This window comes from Prionailurus viverrinus, chromosome C1 (assembly GCF_022837055.1).
Source record: "Prionailurus viverrinus isolate Anna chromosome C1, UM_Priviv_1.0, whole genome shotgun sequence".
Classification (NCBI taxonomy): Eukaryota; Metazoa; Chordata; class Mammalia; order Carnivora; family Felidae; genus Prionailurus; species Prionailurus viverrinus.
In genome coordinates, this window is record NC_062568.1 from 208,647,335 (window position 1) to 208,671,871 (window position 24,537).

Sequence of the window (24,537 nt, forward strand, 5' to 3'; positions counted from 1 at the left end):
TAGGATTCCTTTAACTGGTATGGCATTTTAATGTCTCATCTTGTACAGTCCCTGCCCTAGATCTAGAATTAAATTTTTCTCATAGGAGCCCTTATTGTTTTACTGGGAAGTGACATTTTTTGACTGGGTGCTGGGGTGTTCATTGTTACTGGGTTGATTGGTTACTTGTTTCTAGGCCTTTTCAGGAAAAAGAAATATGCCTTTTTCTTATATGTTTTTTAAAGATACATTGTAGATTCCTTTTGATATTTCTAATTCCAATTCACATTTTTATCTGGATTTTATATTTAATCCTATCTTTCTTTCATTTGTCTGTATCTTTTCCACATGTCTCAAATCCCATTTTCAAATGACACCAACATCATTATTCATTTGCTTTAATCCCATAATACATATATAATAGCACAAGATAATAATACTTACACTGCTGCAAACAATATGATTATTGAAAACAGCTTGCAATTTAATTTTTTTTTTTTTTTTTTTTTTTTTTTTTTTTGGCGGGGGTGGTTTCTTAGTATATATCCCACTAGGGCTGTGTGGGCAAATTAATAATGTGTTTTAAAGTTGGTTGAAATAATTTCTAGAGAGGAATCAACTTACTGTGTAGTTAATGCATGTATTTCATTTTGCCTTATGGTTTTTAAGGGATTACTATTCTTTAAGTTTCATTTTGTTTTTATGTAGGGCTATTCACATGGCCCCACAGTCAAACATACAAAGGAAAAAGTATGTTCAAGAAAGTCGACTACATCTGTCCCCTCCACATGTTCCTTCTCTCCATGATGGACACTTGTTGCTTTTGTTTTTGTTAATTTAAGGTTTTGATTTTCCCTTCTTATTTTTATTCCCCGACCCTCTGTTCTTAGGTAAATGGTAGCATAATACACACGCTTCCGCCGACTTTCTATCTGTTAACAGTGTACCCTGCTGTTCCCTCCATGGCAGTATGTAGGCTCCTCCTCATTTCCTTCTACTGCCTCATGGAGCTCCATTGCGTGGATACAGCAGTTTATTCTTCCAGTTCCAGTCCCTGTTGTTGGGCACTTAGGTTGCTTCCAGTCAGGTGCTGTTACAGGTAATGCTGCAGTGAATGGCCTGAGCATATAGATTTTTATGTTTTTGCCACCATATTTTTGGAATATGTCCCCAGAAGGGGGGTTGGCTCCCTTGGAGGGCAAGTGCACCTGTAAGTGTGAAGACATTACAAAATGCCCTTCTATAGAGATTGTACCATTGTTGTATCTGTGCTGGCAACTCCTGCAAGTGCGAGCACCACAGCCTTGTATATTGTCACACTTTGGGACGTATGTCGGTCTGCTAGGTGGAAGATTCTTTTATCAGCAACTTTGACCATGTTTTCTTATCGTTAAGAGCCATTTGCATTTCTTTTTCCGTAAGCTAACTAATTATATTTCCAGCCTCTTTTTCTCTTGGCGGGGAGGGGGGGAGGTTTGTCCCCCTGGGACAAACTGCCAGACCTGGGACAGCTGCCACACCAGATACCGTATTTGGTCCTGGGAAACAGAGCTCAGTAGTCAAAAAAGTCAAAAAAGACCTTTGGGGGCACCTAGGTGGCTTAGTCAGTTAAGTGGCCAGCTCCTGATTTTGGCTCAGGTCATGGTCTCATGGTCTTGAGATTGACCTTCACGTTGGGTTCTGTGCAAAGCGTAGAGCCTGCTTAGGATTCTCTCTCTCCCTCTCTGCCCCTTTTCCACTCATGCTCGCTCTTTCTCTCTCTCTCAAAGTAAATAAATTTTAGAAAAATTTGAAGAAAAAAACCCTTTTGGTGTGAATATCTGTTGTGTGTTAAATTTTATTCCAATATGGTCACTATGTGTTAAGCAGAACTCATCGAGGCACCCAATTAAATGTTACAGAAGTCGATACTAAATTAAAGAAGAGCATCCTTGTTTGGAGAAAGTCGGCACTTGATGCGCACTTAGAGGTACCAGAGATAGTCTGTGAAGCAGACTGGTATCTAGAGCCACATGATCTGCTCGTGTTGTGTCTGCCACAAAATTGTTTTAAAAACGTGAATACAAGCTTTCGCATAAAAATTTCTGGACTTTGGAAAAAATCGGAGGTTGTACAAATACCGGTTCTCGTTCCTGCCTGGCTGCTTTCTGTGCACAGGGCAGCACCGTCTCCATTTCTGCCTGGTTCCCTTGCCCCCTTAGCACCTGATACCTGCATGCCCAGTACTGGAGCCACTGCCCCATGTGGCCGTGAGCGCTTGAAGCGTGGCTAGTCCACATTGGGAGGTGGGGTCTAATGGGGATACTAGAGTGTTTTAAAATGAAAAAGGTGTCTCTCGTTCTCTTTCCGCTGGAGAATGCTACCTTATAGCTGCTCCTTTCATTTTTTTTTTTTTGCCTGGTTTCTTTAGCCACTGGAGCTTTTTAACAGCAGCTCTTGGTTTAAAATTTTAGACTAGTACTTCCATGTTCATCATTTAAGACGACCAGAACGTGCCTGTTTTGCAGGCAGTTGACTTTTTCTCGGCCTCTCATGGTTGTGGTAGTCCTCGAACCTACCGGCCCTGGCTGTGCCACAGCAGAGTGAGGATGAGAACATGCTAGAGATATTTGGATCTCTAACCCACGGGTGACGAAGAGACTGGGTTGTTGAGCACTGTTGTTCAAATGTTTAAAAATTTTTTTTTTTTTTTTTTTTTGCTGAGGTACACTTTACGTGCAGTGAACTGTTGAGATCTTATGTGGACTATTGCGTCTGCTGTCACCCTTCCTGTCAAGGCTCAACAGTTGTGTTGTCTCAGAAAGTTCCTTCCTGCCCCTTCACAAGCAATCCCCTCCTCCTGAAGCTGCTACTGGCCTGATTTCTGTCACCACCATTTAGTCCAGCTTTTTTTTTTTTTTTTTTTTTTTTTTTTATTTATTTTTGGGGCAGAGAGAGACAGAGCATGAATGGGGGAGGGACAGAGAGAGAGGGAGACACAGAATCGGAAACAGTCTCCAGGCTCCGAGCCATCAGCCCAGAGCCTGACGCGGGGCTCGAACTCACGGACCGCGAGATCGTGACCTGGCTGAAGTCGGACGCTTAACCGACTGCGCCACCCAGGCGCCCCAAGTCCAGCTTTGTTTTTAATGTTACTTCCAATTTTGTGCCTTTTTTTACGTTTACCATGACTACAGGGTAGTTATTGAGTGTCTTGGGAGTAGCGTTAACTTAATGGGATGGTGCGTTTAAATTTTCTGCAAATATCCTTAGGTGAGGTTTCATCACTTGTCATCTGTCTCTTTGTAGATGTGTTACATTGGAAATGTGTGTGTTTTCCCCTTCTTTATCAGGGAACTATTATCTCCTGAGGGTTTGTGTTTTTTTCATTTCTTTTATGCACACGTGTCCATTTCTGTTTTATTCTTTGGATCATGCTGACACTGGTTTATTTTGATACTGTTTGCTTCTCCTTAAGTAGAGATTAAGCAGTCCATTGTGAGATCTTCTATGGTGAAATGATCCTGAAACGTGCTACCGGCTGGTTTCAGTGACTCACGGTTTTTGTTATTTCGGTACTGCCTAAAGAAAGAGGCTCAGTAAGCTATGGCATCTGTTCCCAGGGCCTGCCTGTTGAGACAGTTCTTTAAATGTGCCTTGATTGTGACTTTTCCATCCCTATCTTACAGGCCAAACTTCCCGATTTGCAACCGTTCCCTTCTCCAGATGGTGACACTGTGACCCAACATGAGGAACTGGTCTGGATGCCTGGAGTTAATGACTGTGACCTTCTTATGTACTTGAGGGCAGCAAGGTAATAGGAATCCTCCCCATCCTGCCCTGAGTTAGGCCATCTGAATTGATTTTTCTTACCAGAGAAAACGTTTGCCACAGTAAAGTCACTTGTTTCTTGATGTTTGCCCCACATCAGATGTTAGAACTCTTCAGAAGGGAAACACCGTAAGCCATACATGCGATTATCAGCACTTCTAAATACAGTTGAGTAGTTAGATCATTCGGCCCTTCTTAAAATCCCATTGTAGATTTCTCTACTTGAGGCTGTTCATTGATGCTTGACTTAAACTTGGTGTTTTTGTGGCTTACCTACATGAGAACTTACTAACCTACAAGTGCCTAAAATATAAAAGGTAAGTTTAAATCTATCCCTGCACATCGTAGTGAGGGCAGAGAGCCCTCCTGCATCTGCGGTGGTTTCTGGGACTCCCCGCAGCATCAGCAGGGCGTAAGCAAAGCACCAGAGCAGGCCGGGCAACTGCATTTAAGCTCTGTGCTCAGCTATGCTGTGTAGACACGAGGCTGCCTCAGTGCAGTTAGCGGCCTCTAAGAATTCCTTTCATCCCCCTCCCACTTTTAACTCGCCTAAAGTTAGTTGATGTGTAGCATGAAAGGAAATAAGCAAATTCAGAGGATTTAATTTTTTTTCAAAATATCTTTCTTTCAACAATATAATCTTTATTTGAAAAGATTGTACTCTAGCCAAGTGTGTCTTTTAATGTTTATTTATTTATTTTGAGAGAGCGAGAGAGAGGGAGAGAATCCCAAGCAGGCTCCACACTGTCAGTGCAGATCCCAACATGGGGCTCGAGCTCATGAACCGTGAGATCATGTGAGATCATGACCTGAACCAAAATCAGGAGTCAGATGCTTAACTGACTGAGCCAGCCACGCGCCCTTCTAGCCAACCGTTGTGGCAAATAGCTTTAGATTATTCATGCTCTAAACTGAAATCCGAGTCCTGGTAAAGTGTGGGAAGAAAGGGCACAATTAGACCAGAGTAAATGTAACATTTCCCTTTCTGTATGTGTGAAGGGGGTAGAGGTACTTTAAATTTTTTTTGGTGGGTGCCTGGGTGACTCAATTGGTTGAGTATCCGACTCTTAATTTTGGCTCAGGTCCTGATCCCGGAGTCATGGGATCAAGCCTTGCATCGGGTTTTGCGCTGAGAGCAGAGTTTGCTTAAAATTCTCTGTCTGTACACCGCTGGCACACTCTCTCTCCTGCTTGTACTCTCTCTCTCTCTCTCTCTCTCTCTCTCTCTCTCTTTCACAAAAAAAAAAAAAAAAAAAAAATTAACAAGAGCAGAAACAGGACTGAGAACTCCGACCTATCATGCATATAGTAATGCAATTTGGTCTGAGCTGACTCTGAAACCTGAGGATTAACATTTCTGTGCTGATGTTTTCCCTTCCTGTCCTCCAAGGAGCATGGCAGCATTCGCAGGGATGTGTGACGGAGGCTCCACAGAGGATGGCTGTGTCGCCGCATCTCGGGATGACACTACCCTCAATGCGCTGAACACAGTGAGTCTTTTGAAGTTGTCCCGGGTGGGAAGGGAGTTACTTTTCCCTTGTGCTGGTTGTAGGGCATGTGTGATGAGCATGGAACCTGAATGAGCCTAGAATTTTAGGAGCGAGTACTGTGGCTTAGTGCTGGGATCGAAAGGTGGGTTGCGGTCTCAGCGCTGGGCTCCATGACCTTGATCCGGTGATGGGGCGCCTCCAGGTTCGTTTCCTCTTCTGCGTCTCTACCCCAGGATCGTGTTGAGCCTCAAATGAGAGCCTGATGCTAGCAGTCGATCTTCCCTGAGAATCCCACAAAGCCGACCACTGTGCACAGATGGTCTTATTTAATCCTCGCAATCTCCCTCTGGAGTAGGTTTTATCATTATCACCATTGTAGACATGAGCAAGTAAGTTTGGAGCGATCGAGTCACAAGCCAGGGTCACACACCCAAGATGCGAATCCAGAGGCCATACCTTTTGCCTTCTTCTCTGTCTCTTAGACCGTGAGTTCGAAAGCGCAGGGAGGGAACGGAGAAGAAGCCAGACTTCCTGGAGTGAATATGTTTTTTTATAGATATGCCTTTAAATATCTCACATGATTAAATATCTCACACGATTATACAACAGAATTGAGTTTTAAAAATAATAATCCTTAAAAAAACTAAAGTAAAATGTAACAAGTGAGCCTGACGGTACTGAGTTGGTTGCACGGCATCCTTCAGAATTACTCCTCTGCCCTGAGCTGCAACACACAGGCAGCAGCTCAGAAGAACGGAAGTCGAACTGCTGTGCATAGTACGATCACTGAAACCAGTTTCCCTGTTTGACATTAGAATACATCCGATAGGGCTGTGTAGGAAAATTAATGTATTTTAAAGTGTCTTGAAATAATTCTTCCCTGTGTGGTAACTAATGTGAAATCATCAAATCTGATGGAGTAATAATGAAGTTTTATGCATTTGTGATGTATTAAAAAGGCTATGTATATTCACATAGGCTATTGAGCTCATAGGCTCAGCAACTCCTGATGATTAACTAAATGTAATTGAAGAACCTTTTTTGTTTTTCATTTTTCTTGAGAGGTCGCTATATTTGGAAGGGACGTTTGAGATCATCTGTTCCAGTCTCTAAATAGATAAGAATCTAAGGCTCAGAAAAGCCAGACGATTGTTGAATGCCAACAATCTGAAAAGTTCAGAATGGAGGTTAGAAAATAACCCAACTTAGTGAGCCTTCTACTCTGCAGCTCGCTTTCAGAGAAACATGTAGATACGGCTGATTTTTATTCCTGGGCCGGTTGCGTTTCTTGAGTATTACGCGGTACTAGTCTCCGACAGCGTCAGAGGTGAAGTGACCTTGTGGGATTGGGCCCTGCGATAGATGACAGAGCAATTGTTTACCTACCCGTACGCTTATTTCTTTTCTCTCCTCACCTCTTTCACACTTGGAGTTTTTGCTTTTATCCGGAGTCTTTACTCTGAACGCATAGTGATAGAGCTAGAAGGGGCCTTTGAGGTTATTTTCTGGATGAGGAGAGGGAGACTCAGCTGAGTGCCACTGCAGACGGTGGCTGTGGTAGGTAGGAGTTGTGTTGTGAATGTCTGTGAATTCAGAATACCCACGAGTGTGCATTTATTCCGAGTTACTCTTTGAGCTTGTTTTCTGTTGAGTTTTTTTAAAAATGTTTGTTTATTTTGAGAGAGAGAGAGAGAGCAGGAGAGGGGCAGAGAGAGAGGGAGAGAGAATCTCAAGCAGTCTCGGCACTGTCACTACAGAGCCTGATGCGGGGCTGAACCTCGTGAACCGTGAGATCATGACCCTGAGCCAAATTCAAGAGTCGGATACTTAACCGACTGACTCTCCCGGGTTCCCCTCTGTGGAATCTTCTGCATCAAAGCTTTATGAAAAAAATTCCCCTTTCACAACTATGCCGCTCAGTTGAATTTTTAAATAATGAAGACGTTGCCACATTTAATAAAATGTCTGTTTTTGGCACTTTACCGAATCGATCGGATTTGTTCTTTTATTGCGACCCCTCTGAGGATTCGGTAAAACATACCTCTATACAGAAATAATTTGGGCTCTTTTTGCCCATGGTCCTTTGTAGCAAGTTCCTTCTGAAGTCTTCTTAAGCATTGCCAGAGGGCTTTTGGTTTTATGAGTTTTTATTTCTGTGAGGCTGCCTTCCCATCATTTGAAATTTTCCTGTCTAGGCGCGTCCAAGATGGCTCAGGTGTCTGGGGTTAGGCAATCCAAGTGTAGTCAGCCACCAAAGGACCGAGTCGTTTGTTCCTTTTGTGAGGAATGGAAAAGTTTAATGGCTCTTTTAATTTTTCCACTTAATTATGGTACTGGCTCACAGAGTTTTAGTTACGGGTACTTTCTTAATGAAAAGTGAAGTGAATTGAAAAATCTTATGGGGAGTTAATGTTTATTTCATCTTCCTTGGCGTAAGGGTGGTTTCGAGCTGTGTTAAGTAATAAATTGAAAAAATAAATGCGTTGCCGTGTGAGAAGTATAGCATAGAGTCAAAACAAGGGTAGGCATTTGTCAGTTTAGAGTAAACCTGTGTCTCCTATTTCTCAGGACAGTACAGAAATTTAAAGTAAATGAAATTATGTGGTACAGCCACATTGTCGTGTGTTTAACATCTGAGTAGGACTATTTAAATTGAAATACATTTAAATAAATAGTTTGATCTTAAAACTGCCATCTATTTAAAACTAATAGAGCTTTTTGAGCTGTTAATTCTTCATGACTATTACATGGACCCATTTTTAATTTTCATTTTTTAAGCTTATTTATTTTTGCAGAGACAGAGTGCGAGCGTGAGCTGGGGAGGGGCAGAGAGAGAGAGGGAGACACAGGGTCCGAAGCAGGCTCCAGGCTCCGAACTGTCGGCATGGAGCCTGCTGCGGGGCTCTATCTCACGAACCGGGAGATCATGACCTGGGCCGAAGTCGGACGCTCAACCGACTGAGCCACCCTGGCACTCCAACATGGACCCATTTTTAAATACAAGCTCTTCCTCATTCCTCATTTTGACTCAGTTTTTTCTTCATTACTCACAACTGAGATTTTTAGCATATAAGTTTTAAAACAACATATTGGGGTATAATTTACGTATAATAAGCTGCTCTGATTTAAAGTATATACAGTTTGATGTTTTTTTTCAGATGTGTATACTGGCGAAACTATTGCAGCGATCTAGATGTGAAACGTTTCCAGCACCCCAGAGGCGCCTCATGCCCTTCCCCGATCCTTTACTGCTTCCAGCCTCAGACAACCACTGATACGTTTTCTCACATCATACAATGTTGTGTCAGAATAATATTTTTGCTCTTTTGAGTCTGGCTTCTTTCCATATAATAATTTTGGGATAGATTTATGTTGTCGCATTATCGATATTCTATTCCTTTTTATTGCTGAGTAGTGTTCCAGTGTACGGGTAGTAACAATAATTGATCCATTCGTCTGGTGATGGACATTCGTGTTTCCAAGCTTTTGGCCGCCATTATGAATAAAGGTGTTATTAACATTGTTATGCAAGGCTTTGTGAGGATGCGTGTTTTCATTTCTCTTGGGTAAATACTTAGGAGTGAAATGGCAGGATTGTATGTGTGCGGGTAGCTTTTAAGAAACCGTCAGGGGCACCTGGGTGGCTCAGTTGGTTAAGCGTCTCTTGGTTTTGGCTCAGGTCTTGATCTCATGGTTTTGTGGGTTCAAGCCCCACTTCAGGGAGCCTGCTTGGGATTCCCTCTCTCCTTCTCTATCTGCCTCTCCCCCACTCACGCTCTCTCTCTTAAAAATAAATAAATAAGCTTAAGAAAAAAAAAACTGTCAAACACGTTTCCGAGTGGCTGTACCACTTTACATTGCCATCAGTACTATGTTAGAATTTCAGTTCTTCAGCATCCTCAGTAAGACTTCATGTTGTCAGTCTTTTTAATTTTAGCCATTCTAATGAGTATGTAGCGATATCTCATTGAGATTTGTTTGTTTTGTGTGCTGTTGGTTTTTATTTAGATGGGGGACACAGATTTGATTGAGGCTAAAGATTCCTCAGCGTTTGACATTACTAATGATGTCTATCTGTGCCTCACTCACTGAGATTTTAATTTGAATTTCCTGTTCATCCTAATTGAGCCTCTTTTCATGTCTTACCGCCCAGTTGTATGTTGTCTTTTGTGAAGTATATTTTGCCCACTTTTAAAAGTTGAATTGTTTTTAGTATAATTACTTAGTTTTAAGGGTTCTTTTTATATTGCAGATATAAGTCCTTTGATACACATATTTGTGAATATTTCCTGCCATACCATGACTATTTTTCTGTAAGGGTGTCTTTCAGAGAGCAAAATGTATTCATTTTGCTAAAGTCCAGTGTATCATTTTCCTTTTGTGAAAGTTTCTTTGTTCACCCCATGATAACAAAGGTTGTTCCTGTGTTTTATTCTTGACGTTTTAGTTCTTGCCTTCAGGTCTGTGATTCATTTCAAATTAATTTTGTGTGTACTGTGAGGTATGGGTGAAAGTGCCTTCTTTCCCACACAGGTGCCAGTTGTTGGAGTCACATTTGTTGAAAACAGACTTTTCTCATTTCATTGCCTTGATACCTTTATTGAACACCAACTGCTTATATATAAGCAGTTTTTCTTTTTTCTGGATTCTCTTGTTTCACTAATGTGTTATCTGTCTTTTCACCAGTATTTCAGTATTTTGAGTAATGTTGCTTTATCAGAACTCAGGTAGTGGTAAGTCTTCCTTCCTACTTTGTACTTGTTTTTTAAGATTGTTTTGGCTATTTTAGGTCATTTGCATTCCTAGATAAATTTTACTATTTATATAAATTTTATTATGTTTTTTCAACTTTTTTTTAAATGTTTATTCGAGAGAGAGAGGGAAAGAAAGAAAGAGACCGAGCATGAGCAGGGGAGGGGCAGAGAGAGAGGGAGACACAGAATCCAAAGCAGGCTCCAGGCTCCGAGCTGTTCAGCACAGAGCCTGACGCGGGGCTTGAACTCAGGAGCTGTGAGATCGTGACCTGAGCTGAAGTCAGACACTTAACCAACTGAGCCACCCAGGCACCCCATATTTATTTATTTTTTTAATGTTTATTTATGTTTGAGAGAGAAAGAGAGGGACAGAGAATCTGAAGTGGGCTCTGTGCTGATAGCAGAGAGCCTGATGTGGGGCTTGAACTCCTGAACCGCAAGGTCATGATCAGAGCCAAAACAGATGTCCAGCTGACTGAGGCACCCATGCACCCCTTTTTATTTTAAATGTTTATTTATTTTTTAGAGAGAGAGAAAGGGAGGGAGGGAGGGAGAATGAGTGGGGGAGGGGCAGAGAGAGGGAGGACCAAGGATCTGAAGCAGGCCCTGTGCTGACAACAGACAGCCTGATGCAGGGCTCGAACCCATGGACTGTGAGATCATGACCTGAGCTGAAGTCAGATGCTTAACCCACTGAGCCACCCAGGCACCCCTCCATTTACATTTTATTTTATTTTGTTTTTTAAAGTTTTTATTTATTTTGAGAGAGAGAGAGTGAGCACACAAGTGAGGGAGGAACAGAGAGAGAGGGAGAGAGAGGGAGAATCCCAAGTAGTCTCTGCACTGTCAGCACAGAGCCTGATAATGGGGCTCGAACTCAAAAATCGTGAGATCATGACCTTAGCTGAAATCAAGAGTCAGACACTTAACCGACTGAGCCATCCATACACCCATCCCTTTCCACATACGTTTTAGAATCAGCTTGGTGGTTTCTATTTTTAAAAAGGTTTTATGGGATTTTCACTGTGATTGCATTGAATCTATGGATCGGTTTAGAAGAATTGACATCTTAACAATATTGAATCTTCCAAACCTGAACATGATGCATATCTTCATTTTTTACAAGTTTTTATTTTATTTTATTTTACTTTATTTTCTTTTATTTTTTATTTTTTTAAATTTATTTTATTTTTTATTTTTTACTTATTTTATTTTATTTATTTATTTTATTTTTTTATTTATTTAAATAAGCTCTACACCCAGTATGGGGCTTGAACTCACAAGTCTGGGATCAAGAGTTGCATGTTTTTCCAGCTGAGCTCTCAGGTGCCTCATATATCTTCATTTTTAAAAGAGGTCTCATTAATTTTTTTGAGTAAGATGTTTTAGTTTTCAGTGTACAGGTCTTATACATGTTTTGTTAAGTTTTTCCCTAAGTAATTACTGTTTGAAAATTCTATTGTTGGTTTTTTTTTTTAATTTTTTTTCAACGTTTTTTATTTATTTTGGGACAGAGAGAGACAGAGCATGAACAGGGGAGGGGCAGAGAGAGAGGGAGACACAGAATCGGAAACAGGCTCCAGGCTCCGAGCCATCAGCCCAGAGCCTGACGCGGGGCTCGAACTCACGGACCGCGAGATCGTGACCTGGCTGAAGTCGGACGCTTAACCGACTGCGCCACCCAGGCGCCCCGAAAATTCTATTGTTAATAAGATTAGATTTTTAATTTCAATTTCTTTATTTTTTCTTATTGATCAATTGATTCATTGATCTTTCCACCCAGCGTGGGGCTCGACCTTATGAGCCAGAGATCAAGAGTCTCATGCTCCTCCAGCTGAGTCTGCCAAGTGCCCTTAATTTCAGTTTCTAAATGTTCATTGGTAGAATATAAATACAAATAATTTTAGGGACACCTGGGTGGCTCAGTCAGTTAAGCACCTGACTCTTGGTTTTGGCTCAGGCCATGAGCTCACAGTCCGGGAGTTTGAGCCCAGCATCTGGTTTTGTGCTGACAGTGGGGAACCTGCTTGGGATTCTCTCTCTCCTTCTCTTTCTGCCCCTCCTCAACTCGTGCATGCTCATGCTCTCAAAATAAATAAAAATAAACATTTTTAAAAATACAGTTTTAATGTGCTGACCTTGTATCTGTTCTGTTAATTTCTAGTGGCTTTCTGGTTGGTTTCTTAGGGTCTCAGTGTACACAGTCATGCCATCTGCAAATAAAGACAGTTTGCCTCTTTCTTTCTGATTTATGTATTTTGTTTCTCTTTCGTGCTTTATTGCATTTGCTTGGACCTCTAGTACAGTATTGCGTAGAAATAATGAGAGTGGGCATCTTTGCTTTCTCATCTTAGGGAGAAAACATTTAGTCATTCACTAATAATAGTGTAGTGTGGGGTGGTGGTTGTTTGATCAAAGTTGAAAATGTTCTCCCTTATATCTGTTTGTTTGTTTGTTTTTATCATGAATGGGCCTTTAATTTTGTCAGATGCTTTTCTTTCTTGTATCTAATGAGATGATCATATGGTTGTTACACTGTGTTTTGTTAATTTGGTGAATTATATTGATTAATTTCAAATGTTAAAGCAAGTATGCATTCCTAGGATAAATTCTACTTACTCATTACATACTATTGGCTTCCATATGTTAATACTTTGTTAAGAACTTTTACATTTGTGTTCATAAGGGATCTTGAACTGTAGTCTTCTTTCTTTGTAATATCTTTGTCTAGTTTTAATATCAGAGGAATACTGACTTCAAAAAATTAGTTGGGAAAAATTTCCTCTTGCTCCCTTACTTTGTAAAGGATTGATTGATTGTGTGTGTGTGTGTATTTGTTGTTAAATATTTGATAGATTTCACAGTGAAGCCCAGATGGGACTAAATTTTTTTGTATGAAAAGTTTAAAATTATAATAAGCATAGACCTATTTACATTTTATATTTCTTCGTGTGTCAGTTTTGCTAATCTGCTGATCTGTGGTTTTAAACTTTTTGTTCATTTCATCCAGGTTATCGAATCTGTTGGTAAAAATGTCAAATTATTATCTTTTTAACGTCTATAGGATTTGTAATTTTGACCCTTCTTTCGTTCCTAATATTGGTGATTTGTGTTCCCCCTGATCAGTCTAAATAGAGACAACATTATTTTAGATAGCTAACATTTGGTTTCATTGATTTTCTCTGTTTTCTATCTTCTTGATCTCCAATCTTATTTTTATTATTTCTTTTCTATTCATTTTGGATTCATTTGATCATTTGCCCCCCAGCTTCCAAAAGTGGGATCTTAGGTACCTCATTTTAGGACAAATTTTGATTTGCTGTTCTTTTATTATAATTTTTTAAATACCAAAAAATATTCTTCACAATTTCTTTTACCCATGAATTGTTAGAATTGAATTGCTTAATTACCAGATACTTGAGATCTCTCTTATATGTACCCCCCCCCCCTTTTTGTCTTGGAATGATACTGATTTTTAATTTAGTTCTGTTGGGATCATGGAGTACCCAGTAAGATTTCAGTTTTTTGAAATCTGTTGAGATTTGTTCTTGGCTCAGAATGTGGTTTATCTTGGTGAATGTTATGTTCCATGTACACTGGTAATGAATTTATATCCAGCAGTTATTGAGTGCACTGTTATATAATTGTGGGTTTCTTTAAAGTGGTGGTTATTATTACTTACATCTTCTGTGTCCTACTAATTTTTTTCTCTAGCTGTATTGTCAGTTGCTGAGAGAGTCGTATTAAAGTCTCCAACTGTGATTTGCTTCACATATTTGGAAGCTGTGTCATTAGGCACATGAACATTTATAATACTTATCTTTTACCTTTTTGGAGCGACACTGTGTCTAGTAGTACTCTTTTGTTTTTGACTCCATCTTGTTTAATTTTAATACAACCACTCTAGCTTTTTTAGGCTGGTTGACGTGATATATCTTCTTCCAGCTCATTACTTGGAATCTTGCTTTTTCTTTGTAGGTAAAGAACGTCTCTTGTTCCTTTAGTTCTTTAGTTGTTTCTTGCTTTTTTTTTTTTTTTTTTAAGTTTATTTACTTTTGAGAGAGAGACAGTGCAAGCAGAGGAGAGGCAGAGAGAAAAAGAGAGAGAGAGAGAGAAACACAGAACCCGAAACAGGCTCCAAGCTTTGAGCTGTCAGCACAGAGCCTGATGTGGGGCTAAAACTCTGAATGGTGAGATCGTGACCTGAGCCGAAGTGGGATGCTTAACCAACCGAGCCACCCAGGCGCCCCTGTTTTCTTGCTTTTTAATCTAGTCTGGCAAGCTCTCCCTTTTGTTGGGAGTGTTTAGTCCATTTTAATTTATATAACCTGATGGCAGTTGGCCATCTGCCATCAGGTTATATAAAACTCGAGCCACACGTACACATTCTTAATAGCATATCTTGTTTTGGCAAATCCCAGTAGTAGTTAATATATCTTATTTTCATGGCTGCATGACTTACTACTTTTGATACAGTGATGACCTTGCAGAATCGTTAGGCACACAGTTGTATCACTTTTGTTAAAAAATGTATTTCTTATCTTCTTACTTCATAAGTAAAAAAAAAAAATGTATTGATGTAGAGAAAGACGATGTGATAAATGTGTTGACCTCTGTGGTTGGAAGAGGAAGGTGTTCTCAGTGATGGGGCATACTCCTCAATGTATGTCGGAAAAGATACGTTATATTTTAGTTGTTTGAAATTGTGAACACCTATGAATGTAAAATTGTTCTATTTGTAATTTTACAGTATATTAAATAACATGTTAAAATATGACACAACAATGGTGCTTCCTCTAGAGGATCTGACATAGAAATGTTTCTGTGTACTGTTCAGGTGTGTGTTTCTTCATATGCAGTTTCTGTGAGGTTCATCTGTGTTCGTTAGTTTACATATAATTTGTAAACATAATAGTATATAACAGAGAGATGGCCTGTATTATTCTAATGGGATTCAGCCATCTTTAAGTCCTTGCGTTTATTTGGCCTTTTACAAGATCAAAATCACTCTATATTTATGCTTAGAAACTAGCAGAACCCTATAGTTTGAGACTAAGGTTTTCTAGAAAATACCATGCTGACTTATTTTTACTAAATTGATACTGGATTTCATTCTTTGGGCTTAAATATCTTTCCCATTTCCCAATAAAATTCAAATTCTTTTGACTTCTCTTTCTTAGAATTTACTTGCATTTTTATGTTTATCTTCTCTCTCTAATACTAAACATATATATTCTTACTATATATAAGTAAAATTTATAATCATGCAGCAAAGATTTCACTTCTGCCTGGACAGTTTTATTCCTTGAAATATGGATGACTTTTAGATGTTTGAATTAAGCTTTTTACATATTCAAGAGAGTATATATTTGTTTGCTTATTTATTTATGCACACCCACATCTCCTACAATAAAGGCTTCCAATAGCTTCATAGTTTTTTTTTTTTATCTCTGATCTATAAATATCGCTATTTGTTAACCATTGAGTATTAATCATCTTTGTTTTCTGAGCCATAGCTCGATGCCTGGTACATAGTAGAGAGGCACTAAATATTTGTTGAATGATTGAATAAATAAATCAGGTTCAAGTCCAAACCATATTTGATCACCCAGAACTTGGTATTAGGAGGTTGGCATAACGGAGTGTACAGATAAGCCTACTCTGAGGGTCATTTTCATCTTTGTCTCTTTTATTCTAAAAAATTAAGTCGATACAATTTCTTTCAGAGGTTTTCTGTTTGTTCATCATAAATGGACTTCACTAAAGCATCTGGCCCTGGATTAGCTTTGCAGTACTTAGGCCTTAGATGAATGTTGAGTATTTCCCAGCTCCCAAATAAGGCATTACTGGGAAGCCCTGTTATTACAGCTGGTCTCAAGTTTCTGATCAGGGATTCTTGTGCTGTCCATTCTACACTCACATCCTCACTTACATTGTTTTTACCAGTTCTCCATTCAGATTAATCAGCAATAAATGGTTATAGGATGGTATGTTTTTTCCTCTAAGATTTTGATTTGTTGTTGTAAAAAGGAATGGGAAAACTTTATATGCTGTATGATTTCTTATTATGGAAATCCAGTAAATTTCAGAATAGCACCTTATGTAAATCAGCCTTGACAAGCCCCTCTGCTAGTGTTTTATTTATATTATATCAGGATATTGGAGTCTACCGCCTGTTACATTGTTAATTATAGCGTAAGTAAAGATGCACTGGAGGTTTTCTGGTGTAACCAAGGCCTTTTCAACCGGTTATCAGCATAATAATATATAAAGTCGAGGTTTAATTTATTGTCCTTTGACCAATTAGAAACATTTTGAACTTTTGTTTTGAAAGTTGTTTAAGTGTTTAGAAATGTACCAGTGTGGCTCCCTTTGGGCTGAGAACTTCATAAATTGACTTCTGTTTAAAAGCTCCAAGCAACAACACTTTGGCAGCAATTTATTCTTTTTGTCTCGTTTGGATGAAGATGACTTTTTAAATTTAATCCTTTGAGATTTTATTCCTTTTTAGATGGTCTGTAGCTTTAGTCAAAGTTGAGCTTTATGCGCCACTCTATTCTTTTACTAGATACAACAGAGAGCGTTCTCGAAGTGTCTCAGGGGTGGGTGGGGAGGTCAGAGACCCCTTATGTTAACCTCCGGTAATGGCACCTTCGTGACTTACTGCAACAGGGATCTCGTACTTGATAGTTTAACCAGAAAACTATAGCTCCTGGTGCAGCTCTTTGTGACTGTAACCCTGCTTTGCTTCTGCATGTGAATCACTCTCTGGTTTCTTTAGCCATTTCTAAATTGTGACTTTTTGTTTTTTTTAATGTTTATATATTCTTGAGGGGTGGTGGGCAGAGAGAGAGGCAGACACAGAATCCAAAGCAGGCTCCAGGCTCTGAGCTGTCAGTACGAGTCTGATGCGGGGTTTGAACTCACAAACTACCAGATCACAGTCTGAGCCAAAGTCGGATGCTTAACTGACTAAGCCACCCAGGCACCCCTCTTTAGCCATTTCTTTTCTTTTCTCTCTTTTCTTGTTTTTCCTCTTAATTTTTAGAATAGCTTTTTTTTTTTTAACATTTTATTTTATTTTTTTAAAGTTTCTTTATTCTGGGGCACCCGGGTAGCCCAGTCGGTTAAGCATCCGACTTCGGCTCAGGTCATGATCTCACAGTTCATGAGTTCGAGCCCCGCATCAGGCTCCCTGCTATCAGCACAGGGCCCAGTTTCGATCCTCTGTCCTCCTCTCTCTCTCTGCCCCTTCCTCTCTCTCTGCCTTGAAAAAAATAAAATAAAGTTCATTTATTTTGAGAGAGTGCGCATGCATGCACGAGCAGAATGGAGCAGAGAGAGAGAGAATCATCCCAAGCAGGCCCCATGCTGTCAGCACAGAGCCCGATATGGGACTCGATCCCAGGAACCACGAGATCATGACCTGAGCTGAAATCAAGAGTTGGATGCTTAACCGACTAAGCCACCCAGCCGCCCCAAAGTGCTTTTTTTGAATGAATCAATTTAGTCTTCGTGATGGTTCTGTCATAGAAGCGTGATTATCACCTACAGATGAGTAAGCACATCCTGTCATATAGCTTTAGATACGTGATAATTAACCTCAGAGAAAGAATGGAACTGAGGCCGTGCCTTAACAGCAGTCCTCTTGAAATGTCCGGTGAATCTGCAGTTTGGGGCTTTGCCCTTCAGCCTGTTGGATATCCTTCGTGCTGTAGCCTGTCCGTGCATCTCTATGCTTTCTCGCAGGGACCGAGAAATTGACTTGGCTTTTACTTTTGTTTGGCACAAGTTAGAAAGTTCCTTTACAAATTTAAGAAACTTCTTCCTCAGATGATTTCTGTTCTCTATGCTAAAAACTGGTGAAATATTTTGAGAATTATGTGGTATTTTGAAAAAACAGCATCAATCAGAATTTTACCCATCTGTAAATCTATATTAACCATGAATATTAACATAATAAGTATCAAATTGGGATAAAAGCCCTTAGCCTTTTTACATTTAAGAAGAAGATATAATAAAATCATTCATTGATTTATTTATTCAGTAAGAAACATTGAATTCCTGCTCTTTACAAAGCCTTTATGGGAAGGCATTTGTTAGAAATGTTGATAATCTAAGGAAGCATTGAATCTTGGAACAAAGCAGGCCCCTGAGTTTTAAAAGGACTCATATGTACCATTAGTTCTAAAATATAGAATACTAAAGTTTATAATATTTGTGCTAGTATGTATGTTTCTTGTACTAGTTTTCAAATATACTTGGGGATATTTTTTTTTGATAGCTCTCCTAGATCACTTTTTTACCCGCAAGTTTTGAAAGTTGGAATATTAGTTTCCTGCGGCTGGTACAACAAATTACCACAAACTTGCTGGCTTAACACAACAGAAATGCGTCCTCTCCCAGTTCTGGAGGCCAGAAGTATGAAACCAGAGTGTCGGCCAGGCCACGCTCCCTCTGGCTCCTCAGGAGGATTGTTCCTTCCTTTCCCGGCTTCCCATGGCTGCGGGCAGGCCTTGGTTTGGGGCCACATACTTCTCTGCTTGTCTTCACGTTACCTCCCCTCTGCAGGTCCACATCTTCTCTTTTCTGTGTTTTTCCACGGCCTCTCATTCATTCATTACTTTAAATGTTTATTTATTTTTTGAGAGAGAGAGAGAGCACAAGCCGGGGAGGGGGCAAAGAGAGAGAGGGAGAGAGAAATCCCAAGCAAGCTCCCTGCTATCAGTGAGGAGCCTCATGTGGGGCTCAAACTCACAAATGGTGAGATCATGACTTGAGCCGAAATCAAGAGTCCGACGTTTAACCGACTGAGCCATGCAGGTGCCCCACTGCCTCTCTTTTATAAGGATTGTCATTGGACATAGATCCCACTTGGATAATCTAGAATTATTTCCTCATCTCAAAATCATTAACTTAATCCTATCTGCAAAGACCCTTTTTCCAAATAAGGTCTCATCTGTTCCAAAGATTTGATATCCATATCTTCTGGTGGTCATTTTTCAGCCTTGCACAGTTGAGTTTTGTTATTATATAAGGTGTCAGTAAAATAAATTACGGTATGTATTTGTGACAGTTTATTTTTGTTTTGATACTGAGAGTATAAAATATTTCTGGTAGTGACTGTGATGTTTCTGTACCTCTGAGGACATTTGATTTTTAATTTTTTTTTTAACGTTTATTTATTTTTGAGACAGAGGGAGACAGAGCATGAACGGGGGAGGGGCAGAGAGAGAGGGAGACACAGAATCGGAAACAGGCTCCAGGCTCTGAGCCATCAGCCCAGAGCCCGACGCGGGGCTCGAACTCACGGACCGCGAGATCATGACCTGGCTGAAGTCGGACGCTTAACCGACTGAGCCACCCAGGCGCCCCTGATTTTTAAAATAGTACAGTATTTGTAGGGTATACAGTGCGATGTATCTGGCTTTCCTTTTACAAAGAACGTTAATTATCTAGGCGATAGAATCGTCATGTATAACTACTGTATTAGCCGATTTATTCCGACCGGTGACTTGCTGAGTATTTCTTCCTTGGCTCTAGCTCAGAGCTACCTGGCCGGGCCCCTGGGGAGCCCTCCGGGGCAAGGTCCCGTGTTGCCGGCGGGCTCCATCTCTGAGACGGTTGCCCTTGAAGCGACCGCTCTTTGAAGTCTCTGCCTTCTTTTCCGGTTTCTAGTCTAACCCCACAGCCCTGCTCTGAGCCTGGCCCTGCCGGACTCTGACAGACCGCGGCGTCCAGGCCAGCTCTCTCGTCCAGGAGGCTGACGTCCCCCCGCAGCCAGTCGCGGGCCGGGCTTCTGAGGTGACCGCACCGGGCTGCCCGCCCTTGCCCTTCGAGCCGCCCTGCCTGCCGGTTGGCCGGTTGGCCTGCGTTCTCCCCGCGCGCTGTAGGTGTTGACATGTATATTCCGGCTCACCCCAGGACTCGGGAGTGCCTGTCATCCAAGCGTTTTTAGGAAGGTTGACTCCTCAGTTTTCTCCTTTTTTTTTCCATTTCGGAAATGAGGTATAGATTTTCAACGTGTTCTTAAATCAAGTCTGCCTTTACCCCTGAGTCGTCATTATGCGACCAGCGCACGAGAGTGTGTGCAACTGTTAGAGTTTGTGGCTTTTGGTTTGCATAATACTTTGCAAGTTTTGGCGTCTTCACGGTCAGGCTGGCTTCTGCCTCTGCTGCTTTGATATCATACAGTCTTCTTCGTTCTCTTAAGACCCTTTGATGGGAAAAGCAGAATTTCAGAAAAAAAAGTTTCAAAGTTTCTAAGGCCCAGAATCAGGTCCTTGTTGGTTCTCCAGGGCCATTCCTCAGGAGTGCTGCCATGGTGGCCCAGACCCCGTTTTGCTTCTTTCTGAGTCACCAGCTCTGTCCTTGGCTACTGTTTCCAGATAAAAGAACGGTTACTCGGAAGCGTTCCTGACTCTGGAGTCACACACGCTTCCGTGTATGCCCCTTTCATTTTCCTTGTCCCATGACCTTATTATCGTGACCGAAAAGAAGTGTACTGTTCTTTTGCACAAATGTTAAAATTACTCGTCAGAAGTCACCGAGGTTAAGGTCGCCAAGCCCCATGAATTGGGGCTTGGTCATTCCTGCACCTAAACTCGACTTAGTGGGATTTAAAGCAATTTCTCTCTTTAAGTGTTTCTCTCTTAATGTTTATGCAGCTGCTCTTGAGGAATTAGTTTTGGTTTTGGTTTTGGTTTTAAGTAATCTCTGTGCCCAATGTGGGATTTGAACTCAAACCCCTGGGATCAAGAGTCTTATGTTCTACTGACTGAGCCAGTCAGGCGCCCCTCCCTGGTCTTGAGGTTTTTGTTTTTATTTATTTTCTTAAGTTAACTTTCTGAAGGAATCTGGTTAAAATTGACTCACAGCTGACCTTTCACATACATTTTCTAGTTTAATTTAGCATTTATGAATAGGTTCACTAGTGCGTACATCTCCATGAGAAGGATAGAACTGGTTTCTTTTCTGTCAGCGTCTAGTTTAGAGACTTACATACCATTTTTCTGTATTCAAGGCTGGGAGGATGCTAGGGAAATGGAAAAGGGTTTTAAAAAAAATTTTTTTTTCAACGTTTATTTATTTTTGGGACAGAGAGAGACAGAGCATGAACGGGGGAGGGGCAGAGAGAGAGAGGGAGACACAGAATCGGAAACAGGCTCCAGGCTCTGAGCCATCAGCCCAGAGCCCGACGCGGGGCTCGAACTCACGGACCGCGAGATCATGACCTGGCTGACGTCGGACGCTTAACCAACTGCGCCACCCAGGCGCCCCTGGAAAAGGGTTTTAATTTCCACTTGTGATCAGACGTAGGTCTTTCCAAATTGACAAATCATTCTCATTAGAAAAGCAGCATACACAGTCTAGGTTGATGCGTCTGCCAGTAATTTTCCTGTTTGTGGCCAGAGGTGTGCTCATTCTGTATCTTTGAGCCGCGTCTTATCCTTAAGGGATTGATTGGTTTGCTGAGTCCTCAGGAGTCAGCTTCCTCTCAGGAGCACATGGCTTCTGGCTTAGATCTACAGCTTGCCTTCTCTCTGCGTCCTTTGCCTGGACTCTCACCCAAAGAGCAGGAGGAAAGATTTTGTTTCTAGGAAGTGAGGTTTTATATGTATGCTAGCTATATAGATGATTAACTATCCATAATTTTATTTAAAAACGTGTGGCATAAACTACTCCGGTTTCCACAGAAACCTGAAAATCTAGGCACTAACCAGTGGGTGTAAGAGAAGCTTCCGCGGCAGCTTGCTGTTCAGGGTCTGGCCTGGGCAGGCTGGCAGAGTTCAGGGGCCGTATTGTTTATTTTACTATTTCTCTAACTGAATGTATTAAAATATTACCGTTTACATCTTCAAAAAATTTTTTAATGTTTATTTTTGAGAGAGAGAGACAGCATGAGCAGGGGAGGGGCAGAGAGAGAGGGAGACACAGAATCTGAAACAGGCTCCAGGCTCCGAGCTGTCAGCACAGAGCCCGACGTGGGGTCGAACTCACGAACCGCGAGGTCATGACCTGAACCAAAGTCGGATGCTCAGCCGACGGAGCCACCCCGGCGCCCCCCATTTATGCATTCAAAAATAGCATCCTTTAGTATTTCACCTTAAAAGAAACCTCTGTAAAGAGAAGGAATGTTAAAAACTTTGGAGTTCCACGGGGAACCTGGGTGGCTCTGTCAGTTGGGTATCCGACTCTTGATTTTGGCTCAGGTCATGATCTCAGGGCCGCGGGTATCGAGACTTGCCTCGGGCTCTGCACGAAGCATGGAGTCTGCTCCCGATTCTCTCTTTTCCTCTGACCCTTTCCCCCACTTGCATGCTCTCTCTCTTTCTCTAAAAGAAAACAAACGAGTTTGAGGTCCCAAAAATGACCTCGTTCGGCCCCTCCACTGCCGGTGAGGAAGCTGGGGGCTGCGATGCTGTGCAGAGGGGTAACCCCAGACCCCTTGCCCAGGCCACCTGCTCCTCCTGGCACAGTTGCTAACTCTCCCCTCAGTTTCCTGGTTCCCAGACTCAGATGTTTGCTCGGTTCCCCGCAAGTCACCAGGTCCTCGGTTTCTATTCTCAAGCCCACGTTTTATCCTGTGTTGTAAGTATTGCAGAGAAAACTTCCTTCGTGTGGTCTTTTTAAGCTCGTCCACTTCCCTTAGTGCTGCTTCCCTGTGACTGTCATGCAGCCCTGTCCCTTTTTAGTCCGCTGTCCTTGATGGAATATTTCCTGTGCTCCAGGAATCCTGCTCGGCGATTGCCGTCTATCTTTTCATCCTAAACATTCTCCGGAATAGGCGCTGTATTCTGCCTTTCTGCAGCGGAGAAAGCGGTGGTTTAGAGAGATAGTGGACTTGCCTGCGACCACACAGCTAGTGGCAGAGCTGGCATTTGAATGCGCCAGAGCGGGGAACCCTTTCCTGTTGCGGCTTCGTCTCTGCCGAACTCCCAAACCCTCATCGTTGGTCTCATGCCCTCCATGGATTCTTCTTTCCAGGTGTTTATGAAGATGATGTCAGATGAGAGCCTCAAAATAGCTAGGTGGTCAGAAATAGCCAAGACATTTAGAGTTTGGTTTGTTCGGTGTTTTTAAGAGAGTTTACTGATCTCAGTTGGTGCCGGCATTTGATGCCTCCTTTCTAATCAGCTTGCTGGTGGTGGAGGCTCCTGTTCCGTGGGTTTTGAATACCTTTCCAGACACCATGGCCAGGAGATAGAGACCCCCTAATCTCTAGACACAATATTATGTGGGAAGTAATTATGAATCAGAAATATGGCGGTGTCGCATCAGCCATGGGAAATACAGTTGTGAGATGTTACCTGGACATGTTGCTGCCTATTTTTGTTGGTTCCTAGAACGTGTTCAGTTTGGTTGTTGCTCTTCGTTGATGATGGGCAAGGTTATCAATCATACTGCACTGATCATTGATTTTTAAAACCTGCTGTATGAAGTCATCTTGGTTTTTCAAAATGGTAAATGTCACCCCCGTGAGTGTCCACCGACACCTTGTGTGTTTTGAGGAGAGCTCATCTCATCATTTTCTTCATGTGGGTGCATGTCCTCCTCTCTGAGTTGCTGGTTCCCTCCCCCCGGCCACCCCGCCTGCCCCCACATGCAGACGGGCCGTGTGCCGGCTGTGTCCTTGCAGCTGGAGGGGTCCGGAGCCCGCCAGGCCTGAGCTGCCCCAGGATAGCCGCGGGCGCGGGCCCGGGTCTCCCAGCTCCTCCTGGACGTGGGTTTATGTTAGAGTCCTCGATCTCTGCCGTGGAAGTGGCCTTGAGCAAGAGAGCAGACCTCCCAGTTTTGCTTCCTCGTTGTCAGTACTCTTGCCACATGTGGTGGCGTGAAGAGTGGCGGAGTCCGAAAGGTCCCAGACTTTGCAACACACACGTGGCACCCAGCTACTTGTCCCCCCCCCCCCCCCCCCCCCCCCGGCCCCAGGGGCTGGTGCGGGTTCTGGAACCTTGTAGTTACGCACGGACTGTCGCGGGGAGGGTTGGTGCAGCGACTGTGTTTTCCCTCTGAAAACTCCCCAGACCCGCCCCTCAGCCCTGCTTCAAGCAGCTACGTTCTGCATCTTTGCCGCAGTCTTTAAACTGTGCCCCCTCGAGAACGTTCAGACAAAATCAGCCTTTCTAGTGATCAAATAGCATTATTTGGAGTGACAGTGGCCAAACAAAAGTGAATAGCGTGCCTGTAGTTTCAGTTATAGTTTTTTCATGCGCACATGTACGTATTTTGAGCCTGACTGGCTCATTGGTGATGGTGGTATGACTGAAAATATACGGGCATCTGTAAATCATGGATTAGGAGACAGATTTTTTAAAGTTTTATCTTTGACTTCTTTGAGATCTTTCTCATTTACGTTAACGGTTGAAATAATTAGAACTACACGGAGAATTTTAAGATCTCTTCCAAATCCCACTTTTTCTCCTTTCTAAGCTATTTTGGCACTTTCTTGCAAATAAACATTTCACAGAGCAAAAGACTTTTAAACCTAATACTGTTCTTAA

At 41.8% G+C, this 24,537-nt stretch overlaps 1 protein-coding gene across 7 annotated transcripts in view; it reads left to right on the top strand.

Moving 5' to 3' along the window:
* The window catches only part of RERE (arginine-glutamic acid dipeptide repeats), a 422,701-nt gene that overhangs the window by 299,213 nt on the left and 98,951 nt on the right, over positions 1-24,537 (top strand). For all 7 annotated transcript variants that reach the window (XM_047872880.1, XM_047872879.1, XM_047872883.1 and 4 more), the window contains 2 exons: positions 3,648-3,772; positions 5,180-5,279. In XM_047872880.1, coding sequence (XP_047728836.1) covers positions 3,648-3,772; positions 5,180-5,279 — 225 coding nt within the window. The remainder of the gene's footprint in view (positions 1-3,647; positions 3,773-5,179; positions 5,280-24,537) is intronic.